The 22865-nt window shown below is 39.0% G+C and overlaps 1 protein-coding gene across 2 annotated transcripts in view; it reads left to right on the top strand.

The window, feature by feature from the left end:
* The window catches only part of DACH2 (dachshund family transcription factor 2), a 207602-nt gene that overhangs the window by 153559 nt on the left and 31178 nt on the right, over positions 1-22865 (top strand). For both annotated transcript variants that reach the window (XM_053473074.1, XM_053473073.1), the window contains exons 4-7: positions 274-432; positions 2199-2371; positions 7718-7853; positions 8616-8696. In XM_053473074.1, the coding sequence (XP_053329049.1) occupies positions 274-432; positions 2199-2371; positions 7718-7853; positions 8616-8696 (549 nt within the window). The remainder of the gene's footprint in view (positions 1-273; positions 433-2198; positions 2372-7717; positions 7854-8615; positions 8697-22865) is intronic.

The following is a 22865-nucleotide window of genomic DNA, read 5'->3' as shown; positions in this document are numbered from 1 at the left end:
GTAATTATATCTAGAAGTAGGTTTATTTTCAGCAGAATTATATCCAAATATTAAATCGAGGCCGCGTTCAAATTAACACTACAAAACCGCTAACGAGAGAGCGAGAAAACATCAAACATTTACATATAATTACATGAAAACAAGCATTCCGCGCCGTTCACGTCTCATTGTTTTTTATTCAAACGGCTGGGGATTTAAAGCAGAGCGTTATTTATTCGTTGAGCGTCGTTGTGTTTGTGAGGGTCGGACGTTTCACTCGTGTTTACTTTGCAGGTGGAAGTGAATCGTCATGGGATAAGGAGAAGCTTCAGTCTCCGATCACCACGAGTGGGTCGCAGCATGGAATTGGCCATGTTACGTTATCGGGACAGTCCAGCCTTGGAGGGGCTCACCCGCTCAGTCCACTCCAGCAAAATCACCTGCTAGCCAACAGTAGGTATCCAGAAAAAAAGAAATGTTTGAAATTGTATGCATTGAGTGTAATGAACTCATATGGGAGTCAGCCATTTTTGTTTGACCTGGTTGCGGGGCTAGCTTTTTAAACAATGCCCCTGTATGCCCTTGAAATATCCGCCAGAATCCCCCCCAAAGCCAACTTGTCCTCCCTAGAAAATATCTACCAAAAGCTATCATTGGTCAATCTGCACAATGACATCAGTTTCAAAATGGCCGCCTACGTTAGTGCTCCTGTGTCAATAGCCCATGAAAAAAAGCAATAGAAAGTAATAATCAACTAAATTATGTATTCTGAGTGAACTGAATGATTTAGAAGCAAATTATATACTTATTTTCAAGGTGTATGATATGTTAGTTAATATTAATTTTAAATCGTTTCCAGAATGAATTACATTTAAGCACATTTTTTTTTTCATATCATATTTTACAACATTTTCTAACTTGGAAGGTGAAAATAAAACTTTATTGAAGAAAAGAACATCTTAAAAGAGCCAGTAAATGACATGTAATTGTCTTAAAATCATTTTTAATATTACTCTAGATCCCTGTATAAGTCATTATAAAATTATAGTAGAAAGTGCATCATAAAGAGAACTGTGGTTAATTCATTAATTTATGTAGTGGGCATAAAATCAGAAATGTCCTGCAAAATTAGTTTTAGCTGAGAACGAAATGATGAAGCGTGTTCTGTGAGACTGCATGTTTAGGATACGCTATAAATTTAATTTCTGGGGATAAGAATATGTGAAAAGTCAGGATTCTAACATTTTCCCGTGAAGTATTTTACCCGTAAAGCTTCTTTATTATTAATAAAATGATGTGTATCGGAATGTTTCATTCTTTGCTGGGGCGATTAATATATATGGTATATATACTGTATATATATATATATATATATACCCAAAATATACTGAGCTAATGTAAATGTGTGAAATAGAATTAATTTTAGCTTGGATAATAATAATAATAATAATAATAGTTTGGTTATTATTTGCCATTTAAATTCTCTTACTATATGAGTCTCTGCTACTTCTGCTGGGAGGCTGTTCCACTTATCTACCACCCTCTCCTCAAATTAAAACCTTTACATTACATTTAAACCGCTGACTCTCAATCTCAAATCTAGTTTTAGATTATGATCTTTAACAGATCAACGAGTACCTAAAAATCTAAATTAGATTACAATATTTAATATTTTAATCTGATTATTATTATTACTATTATTATTATTAATATTGTTATAGCTTTAGTATTATATCAACTTTTTAAGCCACAATTATTAAAGATAACTATTTTTAGAGATAATCAATACAGCTTATTAGTTATTATGATTTAATGGATGTATATATACATTGAGCAAAGATATGGTGACTTTTGAGCTGCCAGAAGTGGCTGAGAATAATGGGAGTTCTATAAGACCCATTCGGCCCGTCTAGTCTGCCCCCTTTTATCCTACTTTGAAGACTCAAGCCTTAATCGGTCGTCGGTCTCGTCTTAGATTTAGGATCCATATGCCGCTCCCGCGCATGTTTAAATTCCTTTGGGATTAAGTAACTCTCTTGTTTAATTGTTACAAATTCCAAAGGATACAAAGTTGCAAGCAGGATTAAAAAACAAACAAAAAAATAGAACTGTATATAAAAAAGCAACAGTTTCTTTGTAGAGGCAGCTGGAGTCTGCCGGCATCTTTTGTGCTTCGAGTTCTGCGTAACGCTCGGAAACCTTGTCGTTTTTTTTTTTAGGATTGGATTTACCATTCATGATGATGCCGCATCCTCTCCTTCCAGTCAGCCTACCTCCTGCATCCGTTGCCATGGCAATGAACCAGATGAATCACCTCAATACTATAGCTAATATGGCTGCAGCGGCCCAGATGCACAGTCCATTGTCCAGAGTGGGAGCCTCGGTTATAAAGGTAAGAGTATCGAAACCGAGCACGGGAATTCACCGGAGCCGTAGCACGGGGGGGGGGGAGGATTCTCCCACCTCCATCATATTATAGTAAATAATTAAGAAATAATACTTAAGAAGCCTTTCCAGACGTGGCTGGAAGGAACGCTTTGTAGCAACATCTGTAAATAGCATATCATATGATGTAATATTGCGTGTGCTAAGCTGAATTAGCGGTCACGCTTTTCATTAAGTTGTTCTAATGACACGCTACATGCTACAGCCATACATGTAACTAGCTACACAGTCATTGAACAATGTGCCGGCGTAACAGTATGTCTGTAAGGCGAGGGTATATTCATATTTTTATATATTTTATATTTATATCCTTTATCTATATAGAATCTATGGGTTCTGCAGGGCTTTACGTACTAATTTGATATTCTCAGTAACTAATAGCATAGTACGTACGCTCTGGCTGGGAAACGTACATGCAGATGTGTACATAAAGGCGAGGAACGCAAGGTATTTGCCCCCAGCAGGTTTCTGTGAACTTAAAGGCGCGTTAGCCTCTAAAGCCCATTGTTAGAGACTTAACTTTTTTATCTCAAACTAAAAAGCATAAGATGTCAATTAAAAGTGGCCTTCTCGTGAAAGGTGCATGGTCTGGGGCTGTACTAAAACCATATTGTTGTTATCATAATTGTTCCTTAATAAGACACATTTCATGGGGTAGGACAAACAAAGAGAGGCCGTCTTGTTCCTGCGCAGAATGCAGGCTGTAGTTCAGTGCTGGACTGTTTATTGCTGGGCTTAGGTCTCCTATATCAGTGTAACTAGGAACTTCCCAGGGTGGGCTTCCCAAAGCTCTTCGTCTTCTGGGGTAGTGTGAAGGGGCGGAGGTAGTGGGAGGGAAGTAGGGGGGGAGTGAAATGGAAGTGGGCAGGGAGTGGGTGGAACCAAATCGCACTCCCCCGCCCAGAGAAAGAAAGAAACTGACTCTGAGACCCGGAAAGCAGGCTTCACTCAAAGACTCCTGGTCAAACCCTGAAGACTTCCTAGGTATGCACGTCAGCCTTTTTTTTTTTTGAGGAACAAAATCTGGTGTATGTGGGATGTGTAACCGAGTAACTGATTCACTTCTGTGAGTTTATACACCCCACACACTGCAGGGGACAGCACTTTACTTATACCACTCAATAACATGTGACATGTATGTGTGCTAGAAAGCATGGCAGATGTGGTCAACCTAGTCGGACTGCTTTGTGGAAACTCTGTCTTTCTATAATCATTCATGGTTAGAAAGTTCTTACAAAGTTTCTTAGAACGCTTTCTCTTTTTGTGGAGCTACGTGAGACTTTGAACTGTCCATTTGTAGGAGCAGCCAACATGGGTTTCTTCGGATGGGATTAAACTACAAGTTCCATGATGCCCCCCCAACATTTAACCGGGCAGGGCCAGACTGGGCATCATGGCAGTCGCAGCTGGTGAGCGCCAAGCTCCTTCTGTAGAACATCGCTGTGGCTTTGTGGCCGGCAATATCCTTGACTTGCAACTCATAATGTTTTTCCCTGTTCCTTTTCTTTTAAGGACTTCACATTAAAAAAAAGAAGCACTTAATGAATGCAGGCATCCCTATGTCAAGCTAATGAATTAAAATTACAACATACGAAACCCAAGCACTTAAAATCCATCTACAGAAGAAAAAAAAAACGGCTGGATTATTATTACCACGTCTCAAATTATGTATTGTCTTTCTGCTATTGAGACTGACAGTGCAAAGAGAGACTATCAATTAAATGTGTCATAGCCAGACAGATAAATGAATTAAATATCTAAACATTCCGAAGCGGCATCTACTGTGAAATGCCACTTACTCCTCCAGGAGCTAATTAAAAGATTAACATTTTAGAAGAGTAATTACTGTTGCAAGATATGTTCCTATCCCAACTTTTTGAACTATTAGAAAATGATTGCCTACCTTTAACATCCAGATCAATTTTTAGATCAAAATCTGATTTAATTTTTTTTCTTTTTTTTTTTTTTTAATATTATTATTATTTGAAAAAAATCATTTAAAAAGACGAAATCAAATGAGCCGATTTTGGGGCTGCAGTAAGTGGTTTCTTTCCCTGTAAGAACCTGCCTCGGGGCAGAGATACAAAAATGCACCAGCTTTTAAATAGAATAAATATATGTGCATATAAATCTACATGTGTGCCTGAAAAAAAGAAAGGAGGAGGGGGGGCATCTAAATAATGTAAAGGCGCATTGATGCCGGTTAACAAATAAACCAAAATCGATGGCAGATGTGAAAGTGAGTATCTGAGATTTGTAGGTTTTTTTTTTCCTTTTCATATTGAGTTTGCAATCAGCACCAAAATCTTAAATCTTTCTAACTGGCTGGAAATTTGCATTTTTCTTTTTTTTTTTGCTCTCATGTTCTGGAGTGCTGCCTGGTTCAGCATCAAAAATGTGGGTTTTTGTTAAAAAGATAGAGAATCAGTAAGGAATCAGTAAGGCCTCATGCAAGTCATTTGCAGCTGCTGGCCTTAAAGTGACAGGAGCGCCTAATCATCCCGAGTTACCATTTGTATAGAAAGCCCACCTAAATCACTATAGCCGCTTTAAGGCATATTTAAGGAAAGAAATCCCATTTAATGTTTTTCAGGGTGCATCAGAGGGAAAATCCTGTTTAAATACTATTTAGAATGTCCGTCAGGTAGACTGCGCGATGTTAGAGGGCTGTGCTATGACTAAATGTCAGCGGAAGGGTTAATTAATGGACCATGGGCATTATAAAAATTTCAGCCCTCTGACTCGGTTTACCATTAGCTTGAGGACCCTAATTGACAAAATAAAAAAAAATAGCTTAATGGGGGTTTTTTTTTTGCCTTCTTTTGGATCAAAAGCAGGACGGATCCGTAGAATGGTTGAAATTGATACTTTTTTTTTTAACCTAAATTTCTGTGTTACTATGTCCATCAACCTCCGTACTTTCCACCAATGGTTAACGGCCGCCGTCAGGCAGCACAAAAATATTTTCCTTACGAAATCATAACAGCGTTCCGTCTTTCTAATAGGAGCCCTAAAACGTCTGGCTGCGGTGCCGCGTCCTTTGAGATACCGGCAATAGGAGAAAATATCAAATATATGGGGCGAAACAGAGCTGTAAAAATTCAGAAATGGCGTATAAAAATCCGCAGCGCCGGCCCAAGAAAAATGCCGGTAGTAGTTTTATTTTTTTTATTTTTTTTTTATAGATTTGTAATTTTCAGATATAAACGTCCTCATTGATTAGACGCAAATCCCGTTAACCCTGTGTTTGGCAAACGGAGGGGACATTATCTCTCGTGTTCTCGTTTGTAATAAAGCAAATTAACTCGCCGTGAATTTTTAACTAGGCCGAGCCACGACAGTAGCTACCTAATGAACCAACGCATATTGCTGTTAAGTAGCTAAATAGATGCATGCTGATTATAGGCCTGAGAAATGGCTCTGTTTACTTGAAGGAAGGTACTGTTCATAAACTCATTTATTATGTTTGGAGAAAAAGCTCTTTTGACTGCGGCATAAACATTTTAGAGAGCGAGTATTTGGGATCGATACCTATTTTCAGAGAGATTACTCTCTTTTCCGTCCAGGCAGCGTCAATATTCCGGGCCTAGACCGGGGCTTTACTACGAAGTAGTAAATTTGGAACATGTACTGCGTGTTCCCTTAAATTTGTGAATCCCGAAGTTAATTGAACAAGCTGGATTTGAACGTTCTAGGAAGAAGATATAGATTTGTATTCTTTAAGCCAGCAGAAAGACGCCAAATTCATATCTTCTAACAGTCACGGTTTTCACAGGACTGGTTTTCAGGCATTGTCCTGAGTCGCTACCCGACTGCCCCCCGTTTTTCAGTCAGTGGAGATCATGACCCGGTTGGGGAGATCCTGTGATCACCACTGACCGACCCAGGGATCAGTAAAATCAATGACTGCAGCTCCCAAGTGACCCCCTAGTGACGCTCTAAAGCTGAGGGCCACCTTGTGGCCCTTTGGGTAAGGTGGGTAGGTGGCAATGCATGTATAGTCGTGAGTTTTCTATAGCCGCATTTGTTGTCCTTGACACTAATGTGACGGCGTTACCCTCACCATTGTCTTATGTTGGCCATTGACAGTACCATATCAGTGTCGCCATCTAGTGGTGAGAGTGTGTGAGTGTGCTCATCATAGGCAATCTTAATATAGATGTGATAAAAAGAAAGGGAGAGTAAGAGAGAGAGAGGGGGGAGAAAGAAAGAAAGAAAGAAAGAAAGAAAGAAAGAAAGAAAGAAAGAAAGAAAGAAAGAAAGAAGGAGAATAATATAGCTTGAGGGCCACTTAAATCATGTAGGCCACCATTACTTTAACTTGTATACAATCGTATGATTGCACCTCTGTATCGCACCATTGCAAACATGTAAAAGGATATTAATGAACATACTATCCCACTGTAAATAAAAGTAAGATAATTTACATGGTCATCTCTACGATGTAATAAAGTTTCGCTGAGAATTTAATTAACTATAATTTCTTAACATCTCCTCCAAAAAAAAAAAAAAATACCCACTGTAAATTCATCATATTACAGATTACCGCAGAGGGAGACCGGGGCAGATCCGTCCAATTTACGGAAGGCCTGAGATCAAGGCTGTTTGGAAATCAATAATATTTTATAAGCTTGAATAACTTCCATTTAAAGATTGCATATATCGCTGTTTATGGGATTTCTGAGGGTTAATATGCTATAATTTAGTCGGTTTGGTCCTGTTTGCGAAAACAGTTGGCAAACTCTCCCCGACTGTTCATTCAAATGGCCATTACACATAATGTGATATAGAAAATTGCATTTCGCCGTGGCAAATATCCAGTTCCGAGTTTAAAATCCGAGTAGTCGCAGGAAGGGGGGGGGGAGTTAACACCGCTGTGCTAAAGGGAAACCAGATGATACAACGAAGCCCGGACATCTAATGTCACCCTTCTGTTATCCTTGTAATATCGCAACGAGGTTGGGTAGGGGGTTATTTACTAAATGGCGAGTTGCTACTAGATGAAGAATTTATGAGATTTTCTAGTGTTTTGTCATACATTCTATGATAGTACATGTTCTTGTCTTTAAAATCTATGTGAGTGATTAATGAGATGGATTTTCTTAACAACTCCTGCCTTAGTGGATAAACCCCAGTGTCTGTACACGTGTGCAGGTGGCAGGTGGCAGCCACCAGGTAGGTCGCTGAAGCAAGGTCAACAATGCTTGCGATAGAAAGGATGGAGCTTGATACAAAAGGTTCTGATTCTGAAGTTCTGATCATTAACGGTTCTTAGTTGTTTTTTTATCTCCAGGAAAGAATACAGGACAGTCCTTCTCCTGCTCCATCCATAGACGACAATCAGAGGCCTGGAAGCCAAGGATCTTCACATCAAAGCAGTAGTGTATCAAGCTCGCCCTCTCATCTTGACAACCTGCCAGACAGAGTTGGTAAGTACTCTTTTTTACCACTGGAAAGTACAATTTATATTAGTTGTGTATATATAACATACAAGGGGCCTCCCGTCCATCATACCTAAGGAGCCACCTAATGGCGCTGCACCTAAGGAGCCACCTAATGGCGCAGCAACAGGGGCAAAGAGGCAGAGGCAAAGGCAAAAAATCTAGGATTGTCACTTGAAAACCAGGACACTTGGGAGGTGTATATGTGTATAATATAACTTTCACTATTCCAAACTTTACACAGGCTTTTACATGGTATAACGGGGACAGGTATGTCTGCGTTCAGTCCCAACGCCACTAATGGAATGAAATGTAGCCATATTTACCAGACCGAGATGAGATTAGCAGCGCTCACATCCAAACCCAATAATATGTGCCCTGAATAAACATGAGGCTGACGGATGTATGTTGGCCAAAAGCACAAGCTTACCGGCCACTTCACGGCACCGCATGAGACGTGACAAAGAACGGTGTTACTCGGCTAAAGTAAAATAGCTGGGCTTCCAGACCAAGCGAATACGTTTATATGAAATGAATCCTAATCAATGGTTCTTTTTGCTGACAAAAAACATCTATATTAGGGGTTTGAAACAGTAGTATTCTTGCTTGGAGAGCCATTTGGGCTACGACAGGAGAGGTCCCACCGGCCATAACAATAACCCTTTGCTTTCATACACTCATATGGTGAAGCACAAACTTTCTTCACAATCGTATCCTTTTATCTTTATCTGTTTTGTCTTTTTTACCTAGTAATGCTACCCAACTCCAGAGATGGGGACATCACCGAGCAGGACACCGGAACCAGTATAAAAAAGATGTCAAAAGAGAAAGGTAAGAGTAATTGTCACGCTTTGCTGCAGTCATTCATCTGATATAATATATGGCTGAAGAAATAATAATAATACATCATTAATTACCTATATAACGATCTGTAACAGGGACGCACAACAGAAATAACGGTGATTAACTAATGATTTCTAATTCATATATATTGCATATTTTAATACCATTGCAAAGTTTTATTTTAACGAGATGAAAGGACTTTCTACACCATTGTGGGACACGGCTGCAAATGCTGGACTCATTATAACGGAAACGCTACTCTTTTCTAACAAGTCGCACCCATCATTTATAAAATCACTTAAATACTTATAACGCCCCCAATCCCCCCCCCATCAAAGTTTTCCAAACTTCCAAAAAAACAAAAAAAAAAACAAATGTGTGTGAAATGAAAGCATCACCATTTATTAAGTATGACAAGTAAGCAGTTTATACAACTGTGGCAAACATATGTTTTCACATCTGTTTTGAGTAATATCATCATGATTTTAAAAATGATTTATTGCTCCCCGCATCATAAATCGCCTGCTTTGCCGTTACTTACAAATTTACATGCAGTAAGACTTCATTGAAAGCATGTTTGCTGGAGACATGCAAAGCGGGGGCATCGGCCGCTGGCAACGATGCGGTTATTACAGAAACATAAGAAGCCAGCACGTTAACCCATGAAACGCGTTGGCTGGAAGGGTTTTTATGTTGCATTCGGTGTACGGGGGGGGGAATTAGAAACATAGAATTTTCACAGCAGATCAGACCCATTCGGACGTCTAATCTGTCCGTTTATTTCCTGCTTTACAGGCTAAACCCTTAAGCAGTCGTTGGTTCGGGAGCCATATGCCTACCCCATGCATGTTTAAATTCCATCACTGTATTACCCTCTACCACTTCTTCTTGGAGGCTGTTCCACTTATCTTCCACCTTCTCAGTAAAGTAAAACTTCCTTACATTACATCTAAGCCTCTAGTTTTAGATCATAACCTCTTATTCTAACATTTCTCCTTTTTTCAAATTATCTTCTCTCCTGTACTTTGTTAAATCTATTAGAGTCCTTAAATGTTTCTATCCCATGCTCGCTCTCTTCTCTCTCTTCTCTCTCATCTCTCTCTTCTCTCTCTCTTCTCTCTCTCTTCTCTCTCTCTCTTCTCCCTCTCTTCTCTCTTTCCTCTCTCTCTCTCTCTCCTCTCTTTCCTCTCTCTCTCCTCTCTCTCTCTATCTCCTCTCTCTCTCTTCTCCCCTCTCTCTCTTCTCCCCTCTCTCTCTCTCTCTCTCTTTCTCGTCTTTCCTCTCCCTCCTCTTAACTCTCTCTCTCTCTCTTTCCTCTCTCTCTTTCCTCTAGCTTTCCTCTCTCTCCTCTCTCTCTCTCTTCTCTATCTCCCCTCTCTCTCCTCTCCCCTCTCTCTCTTTCTCGTCTTTCCTCTCCCTCCTCTTTCTTCTCTCTATCTCTCCTCTAGCTTTCCTCTCTTTCCTCTCTCTCTCTTCTCTATCTCCCCTCTCTCTCTTTCCTCTCTCTCTCTCTCTCTCTCTCTCTCTCTCTCTCTCGCTCTCTCTCGTTTGGACTTTCTTGATAATTTTTATCCTGCAAGCCATTTAGTCTCCCTCCTCTGAACTTTCTCCAGAATGTCAACATCCTTCTGGAGACGAGATCTCCAAAACGGTACACAATGACTCCAGAGATCTCTAAAGCGACACTCTAGTCTTCTGTAGAAGTAAAATGTACTTTGGATCAATGCATACACCTTTTCGCATGCAGTAAAATGCAGTGGAGTCTTAGCAAAAAGAAACCCTCAAATCTCTCTGTAAATAGATTGTAAGCTCTTTGAGCAGGGCCCTCCTCACCTGTTGCTCTGTAAGTCAAATTGTTGTGTTACTACTTGTTATGTCCTGTCTACCCATATGTATTAGAACATTTCAGGATTTGCCTTTTTCCTCCCCAGTAAGCCCAAATCATCTGGCAGTCAAATGAGGAGATATCATTCGGTAAACAGGCAGACGGCATCTCCCGAGCCATCTCTGCGCCGCAGTCCGAATGACCTTTTCTTCCTCATAGATAGCCCAGGTGCAGCATTACTTGGGAGGATGGTGCGTTCCGTAACTTCAAACTGTGAAAAATTAACACATTATCTATTTTTCGTACCCTACAATTTTTTTCGCCATCAGCCTGTAGACTTTCCCTCACCTTTGAATTAATCATTGCCAAAAAGAATTAGGTTGTTTAAGGGGAATAAAGGCGAAAACAGGTGCAGAACACCTGAGACAGCAACAGGGATACGCGTAATTTTAGAAATACGCTCTCCGGAGAAATCACGTTTTCTTTTTTTTTTTTTTCCTTTTTTGACAATTACTGTAAACTGAGGGCACCAGATGGTCTTTTAAGGAGAAAACCGGTAAGCTAAGGGCAGTGAATCATATTTTCTACTGTACCAAATGCAAAAACTAATTAGACCGCGTTAGAAAGTAATTTTAAGACAACTGTAATCCATTATTTCATTCGACTTCCATGCTATAGTACGTGTATTTCCTAAAACTGTATAACTAATGTTTTTTTGTTGCTGTCCGCTGGGATATCAGAAGGCCAGAAGATGGATTATTTTACCAAAAGACTATGCTGCGCATATTCATTTTACAGGAACGCTCTTTTATAATGCAATTCACGTTAACCAATAGAACCCGTGGCCCTCCCTTTTTTGGTATTTGAAGCAAAATCTGCAACCCGTTGCATTCAGGATTAAGTAAAGTGGCCTGCGTTAATGGCCTATAAGCTCCAACTTTGAGTTTCTTGAATGCCAGCTCGTCATCATGCCTGGGAACTTCTCAGCTACCCGGGGCTCTCCCTATTCTGGAGAGGCGATTCCTTGTTGGGGAGGGGTTGGCTGCCGACAGCCTTTTGTGGGTGGTGAGTGGGAGGGGAGTAGGCATTGACTGGGCGTGTGCAAACACCGCCTCCTTTTTTTCCCAAACTGATGTGATATTTTTTGGAGCTCCCTTTATACGTGGCTCCTAATTGGACAGGACCGGTAGCTGTACTTGTTCTTGTTTATTAAAACCTGATTTTTTTTCTTTTTTTTTGGCTACAGTAACTCGAACGTTGCCAGACTGAACCTGCGTGAATTAATTCTCCCAGTATGTGTACGTGTGTGTGTATGTGTGTGTGTAAGTGTGTGGACGTGAGTGTGTGTGTACGTGTGTGGACGTGAGTGTGTGTGTACGTGTGTGTGTGTACGTGTGTGTTTACGTGTGTGGACGTGAGTGTGTGTGTTTATGTGTGTGTGTACGCGTGTGTGTACGTGAGTGTGTATGTGTGTGTACGAGTGTGTGTGTGTACGTGCCTGTACGTGTGTGTTTAGTGTGTGTTTACGTGTGTGTTTACGCGTGTGTGTACGCGTGTGTACGTGAGTGTGTATGTGTGTGTACGAGTGTGTGTGTGTACGTGCCTGTACGTGTGTGTTTAGTGTGTGTTTACGTGTGTGTTTACGCGTGTGTGTACGCGTGTGTACGTGAGTGTGTATGTGTGTGTACGAGTGTGTGTGTGTACGTGCCTGTACGTGTGTGTGGGAGACAAGACTATGCCTTTAAATATCAAAATGCAGCCATTGACCGCATGAATAATAGATGCGGCTTTTTGACCTGAGGAAAGATTACAACTACGGGATATTGACAAAGAATCAACTATTAAGGTTAATTTTATTGGTTATTTTTTAGATTAGGTGGATGCGTAAAGTTCATTCACAACATCATTATCTCTTTTCATATCTAGTAATTGAAATGACATTTCAGAGTTTGCATACCCGACAGCTTGTTGTGTGACGTTTGCACAAATGCTTGTCTCTTAAGTATATACCTGGTTTATGATATTCTAATATATATGTATATATATATATATATACATAGATGGCGAGAGAAAGAGTGTAATGTGTGACAGATAATATATATACTACTGTTCAGGGATATTTCTCACTGTAACATAATTACAAAAGGGTTTTCTAAGCCCCAATTAGCCTTTTAAACTTAAACTCGGATAAGAGAACACAACGTGTCATTGGAGCACAGGAGTGATGGGAGTGATAAAGGGCCATTGGAACACAGGAGTGATGGGAGTGATAAAGGGCCATTGGAACACAGGAGTGATGGGAGTGATAAAGGGCCATTGGAACACAGGAGTGATGGGAGTGATAAAGGGCCATTGGAACACAGGAGTGATGGGAGTGATAAAGGGCCATTGGAACACAGGAGTGATGGGAGTGATAAAGGGCCATTGGAACACAGAAGTGATGGGAGTGATAAAGGGCCATTGGAACACAGGAGTGATGGGAGTGATAAAGGGCCATTGGAACACAGGAGTGATGAGAGTGATAAAGGGCCTCTGTACGCCTATGAAGAGATTCCATTAAAAATCAGCCTTTCCAGCTACAATAGTCATTTATAACATTAACCCCGTCTGCGCTGGATTTCTGATCCATTTCATGTTATTTTATTGGACGAAATGTATTTTTCCTTCCAAAACAAGGGCATTTCTAAGTGACCCCAAACCTTTTGAACAGTAGTGTATATATTTACTCCTTCATTCAGCGTTAGAGCAATCTAAATATACATGCATAATATAGAGACCAGCTGTACATTCTCATATATGGAAGGATGAAATGGGAAGTCACGTCTGAAATATGTTCCCACACTGGTTGAGAAAGTGGTGTCTGCGGAATGCGTTTTAACCATAATAATGAAGAATAGTTCATTTTCAGGTTTCAACAGCAAAATGCTAGTATCAACACTGCAATCCTTACAATTTCATGTATCGAGTCTAATTATATATATATATATATATATATATATATATATAGTATATACTACCAACAGTACCGATTCCTCATGAATGTTTTTGGACTCTGGGAACGTATCGTTGGTTATGTTTAATGTTATTCTGGTTTCCATCATACCATGTATGTTTTATCATACACATAAAGCTCCTCTTGGCTGTTCTTTTGGCCTTATCGGACGTGATTCCTTATCGTAATGCCAGCGTGTAATCACGGTAAACTTTATTCTTCTTCCAAATTTCGTACAGAAAGATTAATGGGGAAAAAAATAACATTGTTTTTACCATATTATGTTAAAAAAATATCAGATCTTTACATGGAGAAGCAGCGAGGTGTGATAGAAACTGTTAAATACATAACGTGATTTAACAAGAGGCCATAATCTAACACTAGAGAGTCAGATGCAGAGGGTGATAGATAAGTGGAACAGCCTTCCAGCAGAAGCTGTAGAGGTTAATACAGCGAGGGGATTTAAACATGCATGGGATAAGCAAATGGCTCCTGAATCTTAGACCGACGACTGATTAAGGTGTGTAGCAGGACACAATGGGATCAGCTTGGCCCAAATGGCTCTCATCTGCCTTCAAATTATATCTTTCTATAGTGTATTAGGATCTACTTTCCGGGTAAAAATCGTTACAAGGTAACCTTGTCATTTCCATAATTTTCCGAGACGTAGCATTCGTCCCTAGAGTCCGCTCACAACAACGACAGAAAACCTGGAAAACCAAAAAAAAAAAAAAAAAAAAAAAGTAGCATCTGGCAGTAATCTATGTTCCCTTTTAAAAGTTACCAAATGAGCTGTAGAAAACTGATTACAGAGTATCCTGTTTTGCGATAGGAATGGGCAACGTTGCATGGCTTTGAGATAAGAACTTAACCAACGTGTAAAATAGATGTAAAACATTTTAACTTTTGGGTAAAAAAAAAAAAAAACAGAAGAAAAAAAAGGCGTAAGATTAACATTTTTCTCTGTTGCGTGCCAAGTGCTGTGCATTTCAACTGCTACGATTTGGCTCGTTTTCAAGAGTGATAAATAATGATGTTTGCTGCGGAAACAATTATCCCAAAAATAATTTAAAAGGACTGGGTGCCTTTTTGTTTGCTTATAAAGACCACATTCAATTTACTGAAAGAGCATTACATATGGGCAGAGAGAGACCCACTTACATCTACGAGCCAGTTCTTAAACATTCAAACTTATTGATGTGCACAAAGAGCGACCGGCCGCCTCTGTTTGAAGTTTGATTTTTTGCGACACAGAGCTTTCAAATCATTCTTTTAACTGCCTTGACATCTGTTATAGCTGATTCGAAAAACTTTTTAATACTTTCTTTTTTTTTCTCGTGACGCTTCCGTCCTTAGAAAGTAGAAATGTTTGTTTTCGCTTGCGAGGGTAAAATAATTACGAGGAGAAAGATTCCCCATTGGGCATGGCAATTCACATTTTTCTTTTCATAAAGCTCCAAAAAATCCAGTTTTAAGGGCCCCCGTCGATGAGTTAACTTGTACACCTCTTAGAATGTCCGTGGCTACAGACAGAAGCGTCTCATTCTGAAGGCTACTAGGTCTTTCTGCTAAAGTCTACAAGTCCGTAGAACACGGAGGATATCACTTTCCTATACGATTGCGTACCGGCAATCCATTTAAAAGATTTTATATTTTTTTTTAATGAAAAAAATCATTTTTAACAGATCTCTGCTTTTCCCACCTTTGGGAACAGTAACATGTGTGAGATAAAACCATAACCTAATCCAGCACTGAGTGCCATCTGTTACCTGCATTGCTATTATTTATTTAATGCATCATTCGTTATTCAGATTTATCTTTTCCAGCTTTAATATTGCGTCTAGCTTCCAAAAACGTATAGCCAGTTAATTTCGTACAAATATCCCCAAATTTCCCATGATCCGTCAGCCAAGGCTGCAGTCAACCCGTGCAGGAAGTTCTAACTCACTTCCTGGTTTCAGTAGACTCACCTTCATTGTTTCAGTAGACTTCACAAAGGCATCAAGTGCTAGAGATTATTCGGAACCTTGCCGTTCTTCCTTAGTGATGTCATCCAAAGCATCACTAGTTTAAAACGGTATACACCTGTCACCTATCTTCTGGTCTGATGTTAGGGTTGGTCTCCCGACATTGCCACAAGGTCCGCTCCTCCACCACGCCTTCCAGTGTCCATCCATCCAGTGTCCTACCCCGTCCGGTGGTCCTTTCTACGACAGCCTCTGACGGTTCTCGCTTCTCTTCACCTCAAAATACAGCGGCCAATGGCAGCCTCGCACTCAGCCGCGGTCACACACAGTCGCGGTTGAATGTCCTGAACAGAGTGATGTTGGTCCTTTTGAATTTTGGCGGTCTTGGAGGATCATCAGAAAGTCCCACTGCCGCTCGAGCCCAAAAGGCTCAACCCAAGGGGGAACCGGTGGGGGGACACCATGTCCTATCCTGCACTAGGGTCTCCTCTGTATATCTGTCAATTATCAGGGTTGTCTTGATGAAAAGCCACAAAAGCTAATGAGAATGTAAGGTCATGAGGATATGGCTACCCTAGAATACAACCATGTATATTAAATTCAAACACATAACACACAACATTTACCAAAGGTATCAGTTTTAAATAACACAAGCCATGTTGGGATTTCCCAGGGGTAGTTCCTGTCTGTTGCCCGTACGTTGCCATGAGCCTGAAAGCCCTGTGAACTATGGGAAGGTATCCTTGCCTACATCAGTTTCAATTATTACTGGGGATAGAACTAATTATCTTAAAGTATTCATTTGCTATGGGTTTGAAAATTATATTTGTACAGTAAAAATCAAATCCTAATTCTAGAAATGAGATTGGAGGCCGTGGAGTCTACATACCTGCCTTCTTTATTCTTACTGTATATCGTTGAATGAGAGGAAGGACCTGCATTTATATGGTAAAATACCTATATTTTATGAAATAGGACAATATAATCAAATTCTAACAACCGAAAGTAAACGTCGTCATCAAGCAGGCATCCGTACCAGTGGCACAGACAGGGTTCATTGCTCAACCAAGCTTATCTACGACAAAAGGGGAAACAGGCGAGGATGTCTGCTTCGGTAATTCTAGAAAAAAAAATTGGGAATAAGAAAATTTCAACAACAAAAAAAAACAAACTTTGCCCCCTGAGACTTCTTTTTGATCTCGAACCGCAGCATTCTCAATTCAGAAGAACAAATGAGTTTGCTGAAAAGTGTCACACATCAGTGTATATATTTTTGTAGTCTTAAGTGATATATTCCCTTTAAGTTTGTATAAATACAATTAAGCTTTATGGACAAGCGATATATAAATATTATGGGAGCCACAAAAAGAGCGATGCTTTTTATGCCAGGCGGTGGGAATTCATCCAGGATTGCTTACAAATCATACTGATAAAGAGGTTACAAAATTTAAGGTTTTTTTTCCCTCTTTCCCTCAGAAGGCTGGATTTATTATCTTCTGTAAATTGATTTTGGACGCCTTTCATTTGCCATTGGTCTTTTGTTACCATCTAAACAACAATTCACCATGTTTTGCCCAGTAGCTTTCTCATTCCTCATTCAAGAAACTTGAAGATGCTTCTATGCACCACCATAAGCTACCAACTATGTATATTTTGTAAGGCATCCTATTTTTAAGGGGAAAAAAGTATTTGTCGACAGATAAGAACCATTCGGCTCATCTAGTCTACTTGTTTTTCCTGCTGTAAAGACTCAGACCTTTCCTATCGCATTATATGTAAGTTCCCTCACTGTATTAGTCTCTACCACTTCTACTGGGAGGCCGTTCTGCTTACCCACCACCCTCTTGGAAAAGTTATTCTTTCTTATATTACAACTAAGTATCTGACCCTATAGTTTTAAACTATACCCTCTTGTTCTAACATTTCTCCTCTTTTGAAATAAACTTCCCTTCTGTACTTTGTTAAAACATTTTTTACTGTGGATTTTCTAAAAATATTATTTCGTGGTTATTCCCCAGAAACCCAGCCAGAGGGTTCCGAGCATCTAAACGCCCTTTATAGTGTTAACGTAAGAACCAAGAAATCGTCAGAACTTTTGTTTTACTTTGTAACTAAATGAGAAGTATCATGTATTACTACTCAATGCCCAAACCTTTCCTAAAAATATTTCTTTAATCGTGTAAAAAAATATATAGAATTTCGATGGGAATACTTAATTATCATGTGATATATTAGCAGACACTGATAGGTTGTTTCCATAGAAACTGAAAAAGCTTGTGTTTTTTTTATATCATTCATAGTTCAGAGCAGAGAATAAAATGACCGTTCTGCCAAGGTCGCTTAACATATGAACTTACTTTGATAGACATGAATGGTGAATTTGCTTAATTCATGCACCTTAGTTTGGTTTTGGATGCACCTCCACTTTGAGCTAAAACCCTGTGTTTATGGCTGTCAAGAACGGTTTTAATAAGAATAGGAGACCTGATATACGTTCATGATCGAAGTAGAAGACAGAAAATGTCCGAAAGGAAGGAACGTTGGAGGACTTGAGGGCTTGTGAAAGCGATAAGTGCCTCTTCTAGAGGGTTAAATATTCACTATGAAGAAAGTTTTGATATGTTTGAGTTTGTTAAGATAATAATTTTCAGATAGCCGGGCTGTTATTTATCAAAAGATAATGCGCAGGCAGCAGTATTATAGTTGTGAACCGCGGTTACGAAACTGGATTGCCGTTTGACTGACAAGTTTGTCAGGTGGTGAATGAAGACTGACACTGTAATATCGAAAACGCAGCGTTAACAAAACTCCGAGCACAAGTTTTTTCATGACGCAGCATTTTTTTTCCCTAAAGGACTGCATTTTTTTTCCCACTTTCAAATAAATGTATCAGTTTCTTTAGGGAGGGAAAAAAAAACCATATTTGTTTGAACTCAATAAAGAATGAAACATGATTTCTTAGGTGAAAAGTAACTTGTTCCGTGCCAGAATTCCGGGCCTGGTTATGAAGGTCATGTGATTGATCTCTCTTTTAAATGAGCTCTCGATACCCTTGGCCACCAGAGATGCTGCAGACGCAAAGGCATTTCAGGAGAATCAATGGAAAGAATACCAGGAATAAAAGAGCGCCGGGCAGCATGTTTTGTCCGATTTGATTTCTTTACATATTTCTATAAACAGATCAGAAGAATCTGTGGACGGGCCTATTTGATGCCTCGTACTTGGCTTCTAACACAATCGGAACCCATTATGTCCAAAGATGGACACTTTTCTTTTTGAGGTTGTGGTTGGAGGTATGGCCATGGGGTAGGCCTTTTACCAAGACTTTTGGTGTGAGACTGTTTTTTCACCCTGTAATTGGGTGAGGCATGTTAAAAAATAATAATGCGTAATTTATGAATGCATTTCTTGCTTTTTCTGTAGACATTGTTGACTTTTAGGAAAACATTTTGAGCTTCTAGAAAAGAGGGGCATCAGGGAAAGAGGTTCCTTCTAAAAGGAGATGCTTTTTAGGACTGTTGCTCCTTTTTGAAGATTCCTCAAAATTCTAGATCCTAAATCACAAGCTGAAGATCTCACTGTAGGCATAAAAGTTAACCACCTACATTCATGCACACATACTAACCTCTTAACTCGTTGCCTGGGAATATCCTGTCTTTCTGCATATCTCTCTCTCATTCTCTTTTCTAAATGCTGTTCCAACACTTTTTCTCCCTAGTTCCATTCCCTAATGTAACCCCCCCCAATACCATTCTGAAGAGTCTTTTCATCTTTATTTCATGACCACCATTGGATATAATACATCATTTTATCATGAGTCAAAAACATTCCGTTTTCTGTGTCCGACAGAGGTTCTGCTAAAGGACAACACAATAATTGTTGATACACAATAATGTGAACTCTGGCAAAGACATCCCTGAAATAATTCCCTAATTTCCCAAACAGAGGAACGTTCTTATCTGGGCTCCCGTATTATGGAAACATCTTGTTAGAGAGCTGCTCTCGCTCATCGCGAAAATATGCTTTGAACTTAATGAATTATTGAAAGTAATTTGTTTTGCATAATATGGTCGCATTCATGTGAATTTGTTTTCTTAATGCGTTAGTTATCCCATAAACTCTATTTCTCATTAAAAAATAGTTTAATAATCTTATCGTGGGCTACTTAAAAAAAAAAAATCACAATAATGATTACCAACTAATCAAGTCAAATTACTGTGCGTTTCTCTGATTCCTCAATAAACAGCTAAAGTATTCTTTTTTTTTTTACTATTATTTTTGAAATGCGTTTAGAACATCGTTTCTTCAAATACACTTCTAAGAAAGCCTTGTTCTTCTAAAGCTCACGTTCCTCAGGACTTAATAAAAATCCACAGAGACACCCTTTGGTAGCACTGAGAATCACCAGTAAAGTTCGTTTATAGTGTTGCTTTGTGGATGATTTTTTTTTTTTCCCTAAGATCAAAGCACATAAAAGCATTTAATACTTTTTATATCTTTTTTTATTTCTATGTTGCATGAGGTCTCTGTTACTCTCTTGTTATCTGATAGACTTCAGAGGAGCAGTTTACTCAGTGTTCTCACTAAAAAGTCAACCTTTAAAAAAAAAAAAGAAGTATTATTTTAATACAAAAGAGGGCAATCACAATAGATGTCCTCAAAAGTCCTTCAATAAACAGGAAGAAAACATCTGAAAATGGTTAATATATCCAAAATATTATTATTAATTATGATTATTATAATATAATTATAATAATATATTTAATAATTATTAAAATATTTGCGGAATAATATATATATATATATTTATTTTTTTTAAATAAAATAAATAATATTATTTTAATCAGTTAAATTAATATATTATCTAATATTTCTGATACAAAAATGTACACATTATTATATCATTTATACACACTTTATGTTTTCTATTCTAAATAAACATATGTTTGACAAGGTTAAGTGCTAATCTGTTTTTTATGTACTCCGAGAAGTTTTCTGCAATCCCTCAGCTCCAGTATACGCATTTTATTTCTCTTCCGCACGTACACCTAAAGTATTAAGTTGTATGGGGGGTTTCCCCCCCAAAAAAACCTTTTTGTTTAATATAATCTTTCCGTAAGCTTCTCGAAAGAAAAAAAAATCAAAAAGCGTGCATGCCCAACAAAGACGGCTCAACTTCCCCTACAAAGAAAAAAAAAGATTGTTAATTTACTGTTTTCTTTCATCTGTTGGAATAATTACTTTTCTTTTCTATTTTTTTTTTCTTCAATAGTTTGTTCAGGTCATTAAGTTTTCTGTAAAATGAAGTCGGAAAGGTGGTTTTAATGTTCGGGTAGACTGCAGCGCACATTTGGCTCTTAAAACCAACCTACTTAAGGCAGAACTAATGTTTAACACTCGCAGCTATTTGAAGTAGTTCACTGCCCTGTTTAATGGTCCTGGCAAGGTCAATGCGTAGATTATTTAATTTTTGTCCCCACCCCCACCCCCCTCATTGAGATCTCCTTGGAACCATGAAATTGTATGAATTGTACTTTCTTTGTATCTACATATATTACTTTTATTCAATTACAGGAGAGGCGTAACGTAAACTTACTTAACTACGTGCTATCTATAGCATGTTACTCCTGCAAGTTGGCCTGTGTTGGCCCTGCATTGTGCATAGTTAATAATGTGAGCTGAGATGGTTTTAGGGGCCTTATTTATTCACAGGGCCCCTATCCAGCCTTCAGAACTAAATGCCTCCTGCAGACCTGCGGACTGCCTCTTTTACCCCCTAGACCTTTTTTTTGTTGCCTCTCCTACCCCTGTACACCCACGTGTTGCCTTTGAGAGCTTTTACTAATCTGACCTTAAAGTGTTAAATTTCTACTATATACAGTTCCTGAAACATGGAATTTGATGGTACATAAAAACCATTTGGCCCATTTACCTTAACCAGTCGTCGGTCTCATCTTTGATCCAGAAGCCATATGCCTATCCCATACATGTTTAACTTCCCTCACTGTATTAACCTCTACCACATCTCCTGGGAGGCTGTTCCACTTATCTACCACCCTCTCAGCAACATAAACTTCCTTTTATTGAATCTGATCCTCTAGTTTTAGATAATGACCTCTTTCGGCATGCATTTTCTTCTCAGACAGAAAAGGGTTAATAATTGCTTTTAATGCAATCACTGCGGTGCCCCTTGGGTGGAAAAAATCAAGTATTGCCCCCAAATTTTAAATATTTCAAAACGTCTTGTGTATCATAAACGATCCTTTCCGTAAATATCGTAAATTGCAACATTATATCTCAACATGATTGTCTAACACTTGACTGCATACATTTGTTTGTAATAATAATACGCCTGGCAGTAATTGCGGGATTAAAATTTTGCCCAAAACAGCGCTTGTCTCGGACGGCCCTTTCCGTTTTTGTTCTTTTTAATCCTGCGCGGGCACCTTTCCAAGACAATATGAGTCCCCTAATCTGCTCCTTGTTAGTGAATTTGAGTTTCCTTCTCAATGAATTCTGAGAGAATACGTCCAAAATCTCAGTAATGACAGAAGTATTAGGAATGAAGATGGGGAAGGATTTATATGCTGATTGACAAAAGAGGGGAGGAAAAAAAAAAAAGGGAAAAAAAGGATTTTGCTGTGATCTGGAGCCACGCCGACTTTGATACTGGCTTGCAAATGCTCTAATAAACATATGGTTTCCGGCAATGATTTCAAAGCCTGATTAAAATTTTTAAAAGGTGAAATACCAGACATAAATCGAGACAGCCATGCAATTTTTTAAGTCGGCAATTATATGCCATTCGTGTTGGGCTTTCCACACACAGAGCACTTCATACAATTGTATTTTATTGCTGTTGTTCGCGTTGTTTTAACATTGGTATTGCCTGAGGGGTCATGAATACTTCAAGAGTTTTGTCCGTTCCCTTTTATTTTTGTTGTTTTTTTTTCTGTTACTATAATTCATGTTCAGAAAGATCAAGCAAGCTCAGCCCCGCCATTTTCAGACAACTTTTCCTGGACGAGGCGTAGCGGCCGAAGAAAGAACAAGATGGTCTTGGAAGCTCATATTAAGTTATATAATACGTTTGGTAGCACAGTCTGTGCCTCTTGTCTTGTCATTAGAGTCGTGTTTGTTATACGTTGTCTGGACTGGATCCTCAGACCGTTTGCTCATGGGGTTTCGCAGTGACTTTAGACTGAGCTGGTGGCCATGAGCTCTTCAATCGCAGCTTCAGAAGATCTGTCCAGATCACCATTGACTCAGCTCTTGCCGCCGAACTTAGGATGTAGAACTGGCCATGGCGGTAGAATATATATCCTCCTTTCTGGATACTTTAGAACTTCCAGAAGCTTAGAACGTTGGACTTG

The sequence above is a fragment of the Spea bombifrons genome, chromosome 8 (genome assembly GCF_027358695.1).
Source record: "Spea bombifrons isolate aSpeBom1 chromosome 8, aSpeBom1.2.pri, whole genome shotgun sequence".
In the NCBI taxonomy this organism is placed as follows: domain Eukaryota; kingdom Metazoa; phylum Chordata; class Amphibia; order Anura; family Pelobatidae; genus Spea; species Spea bombifrons.
This window is presented reverse-complemented; position numbering and strand designations above follow the sequence as displayed.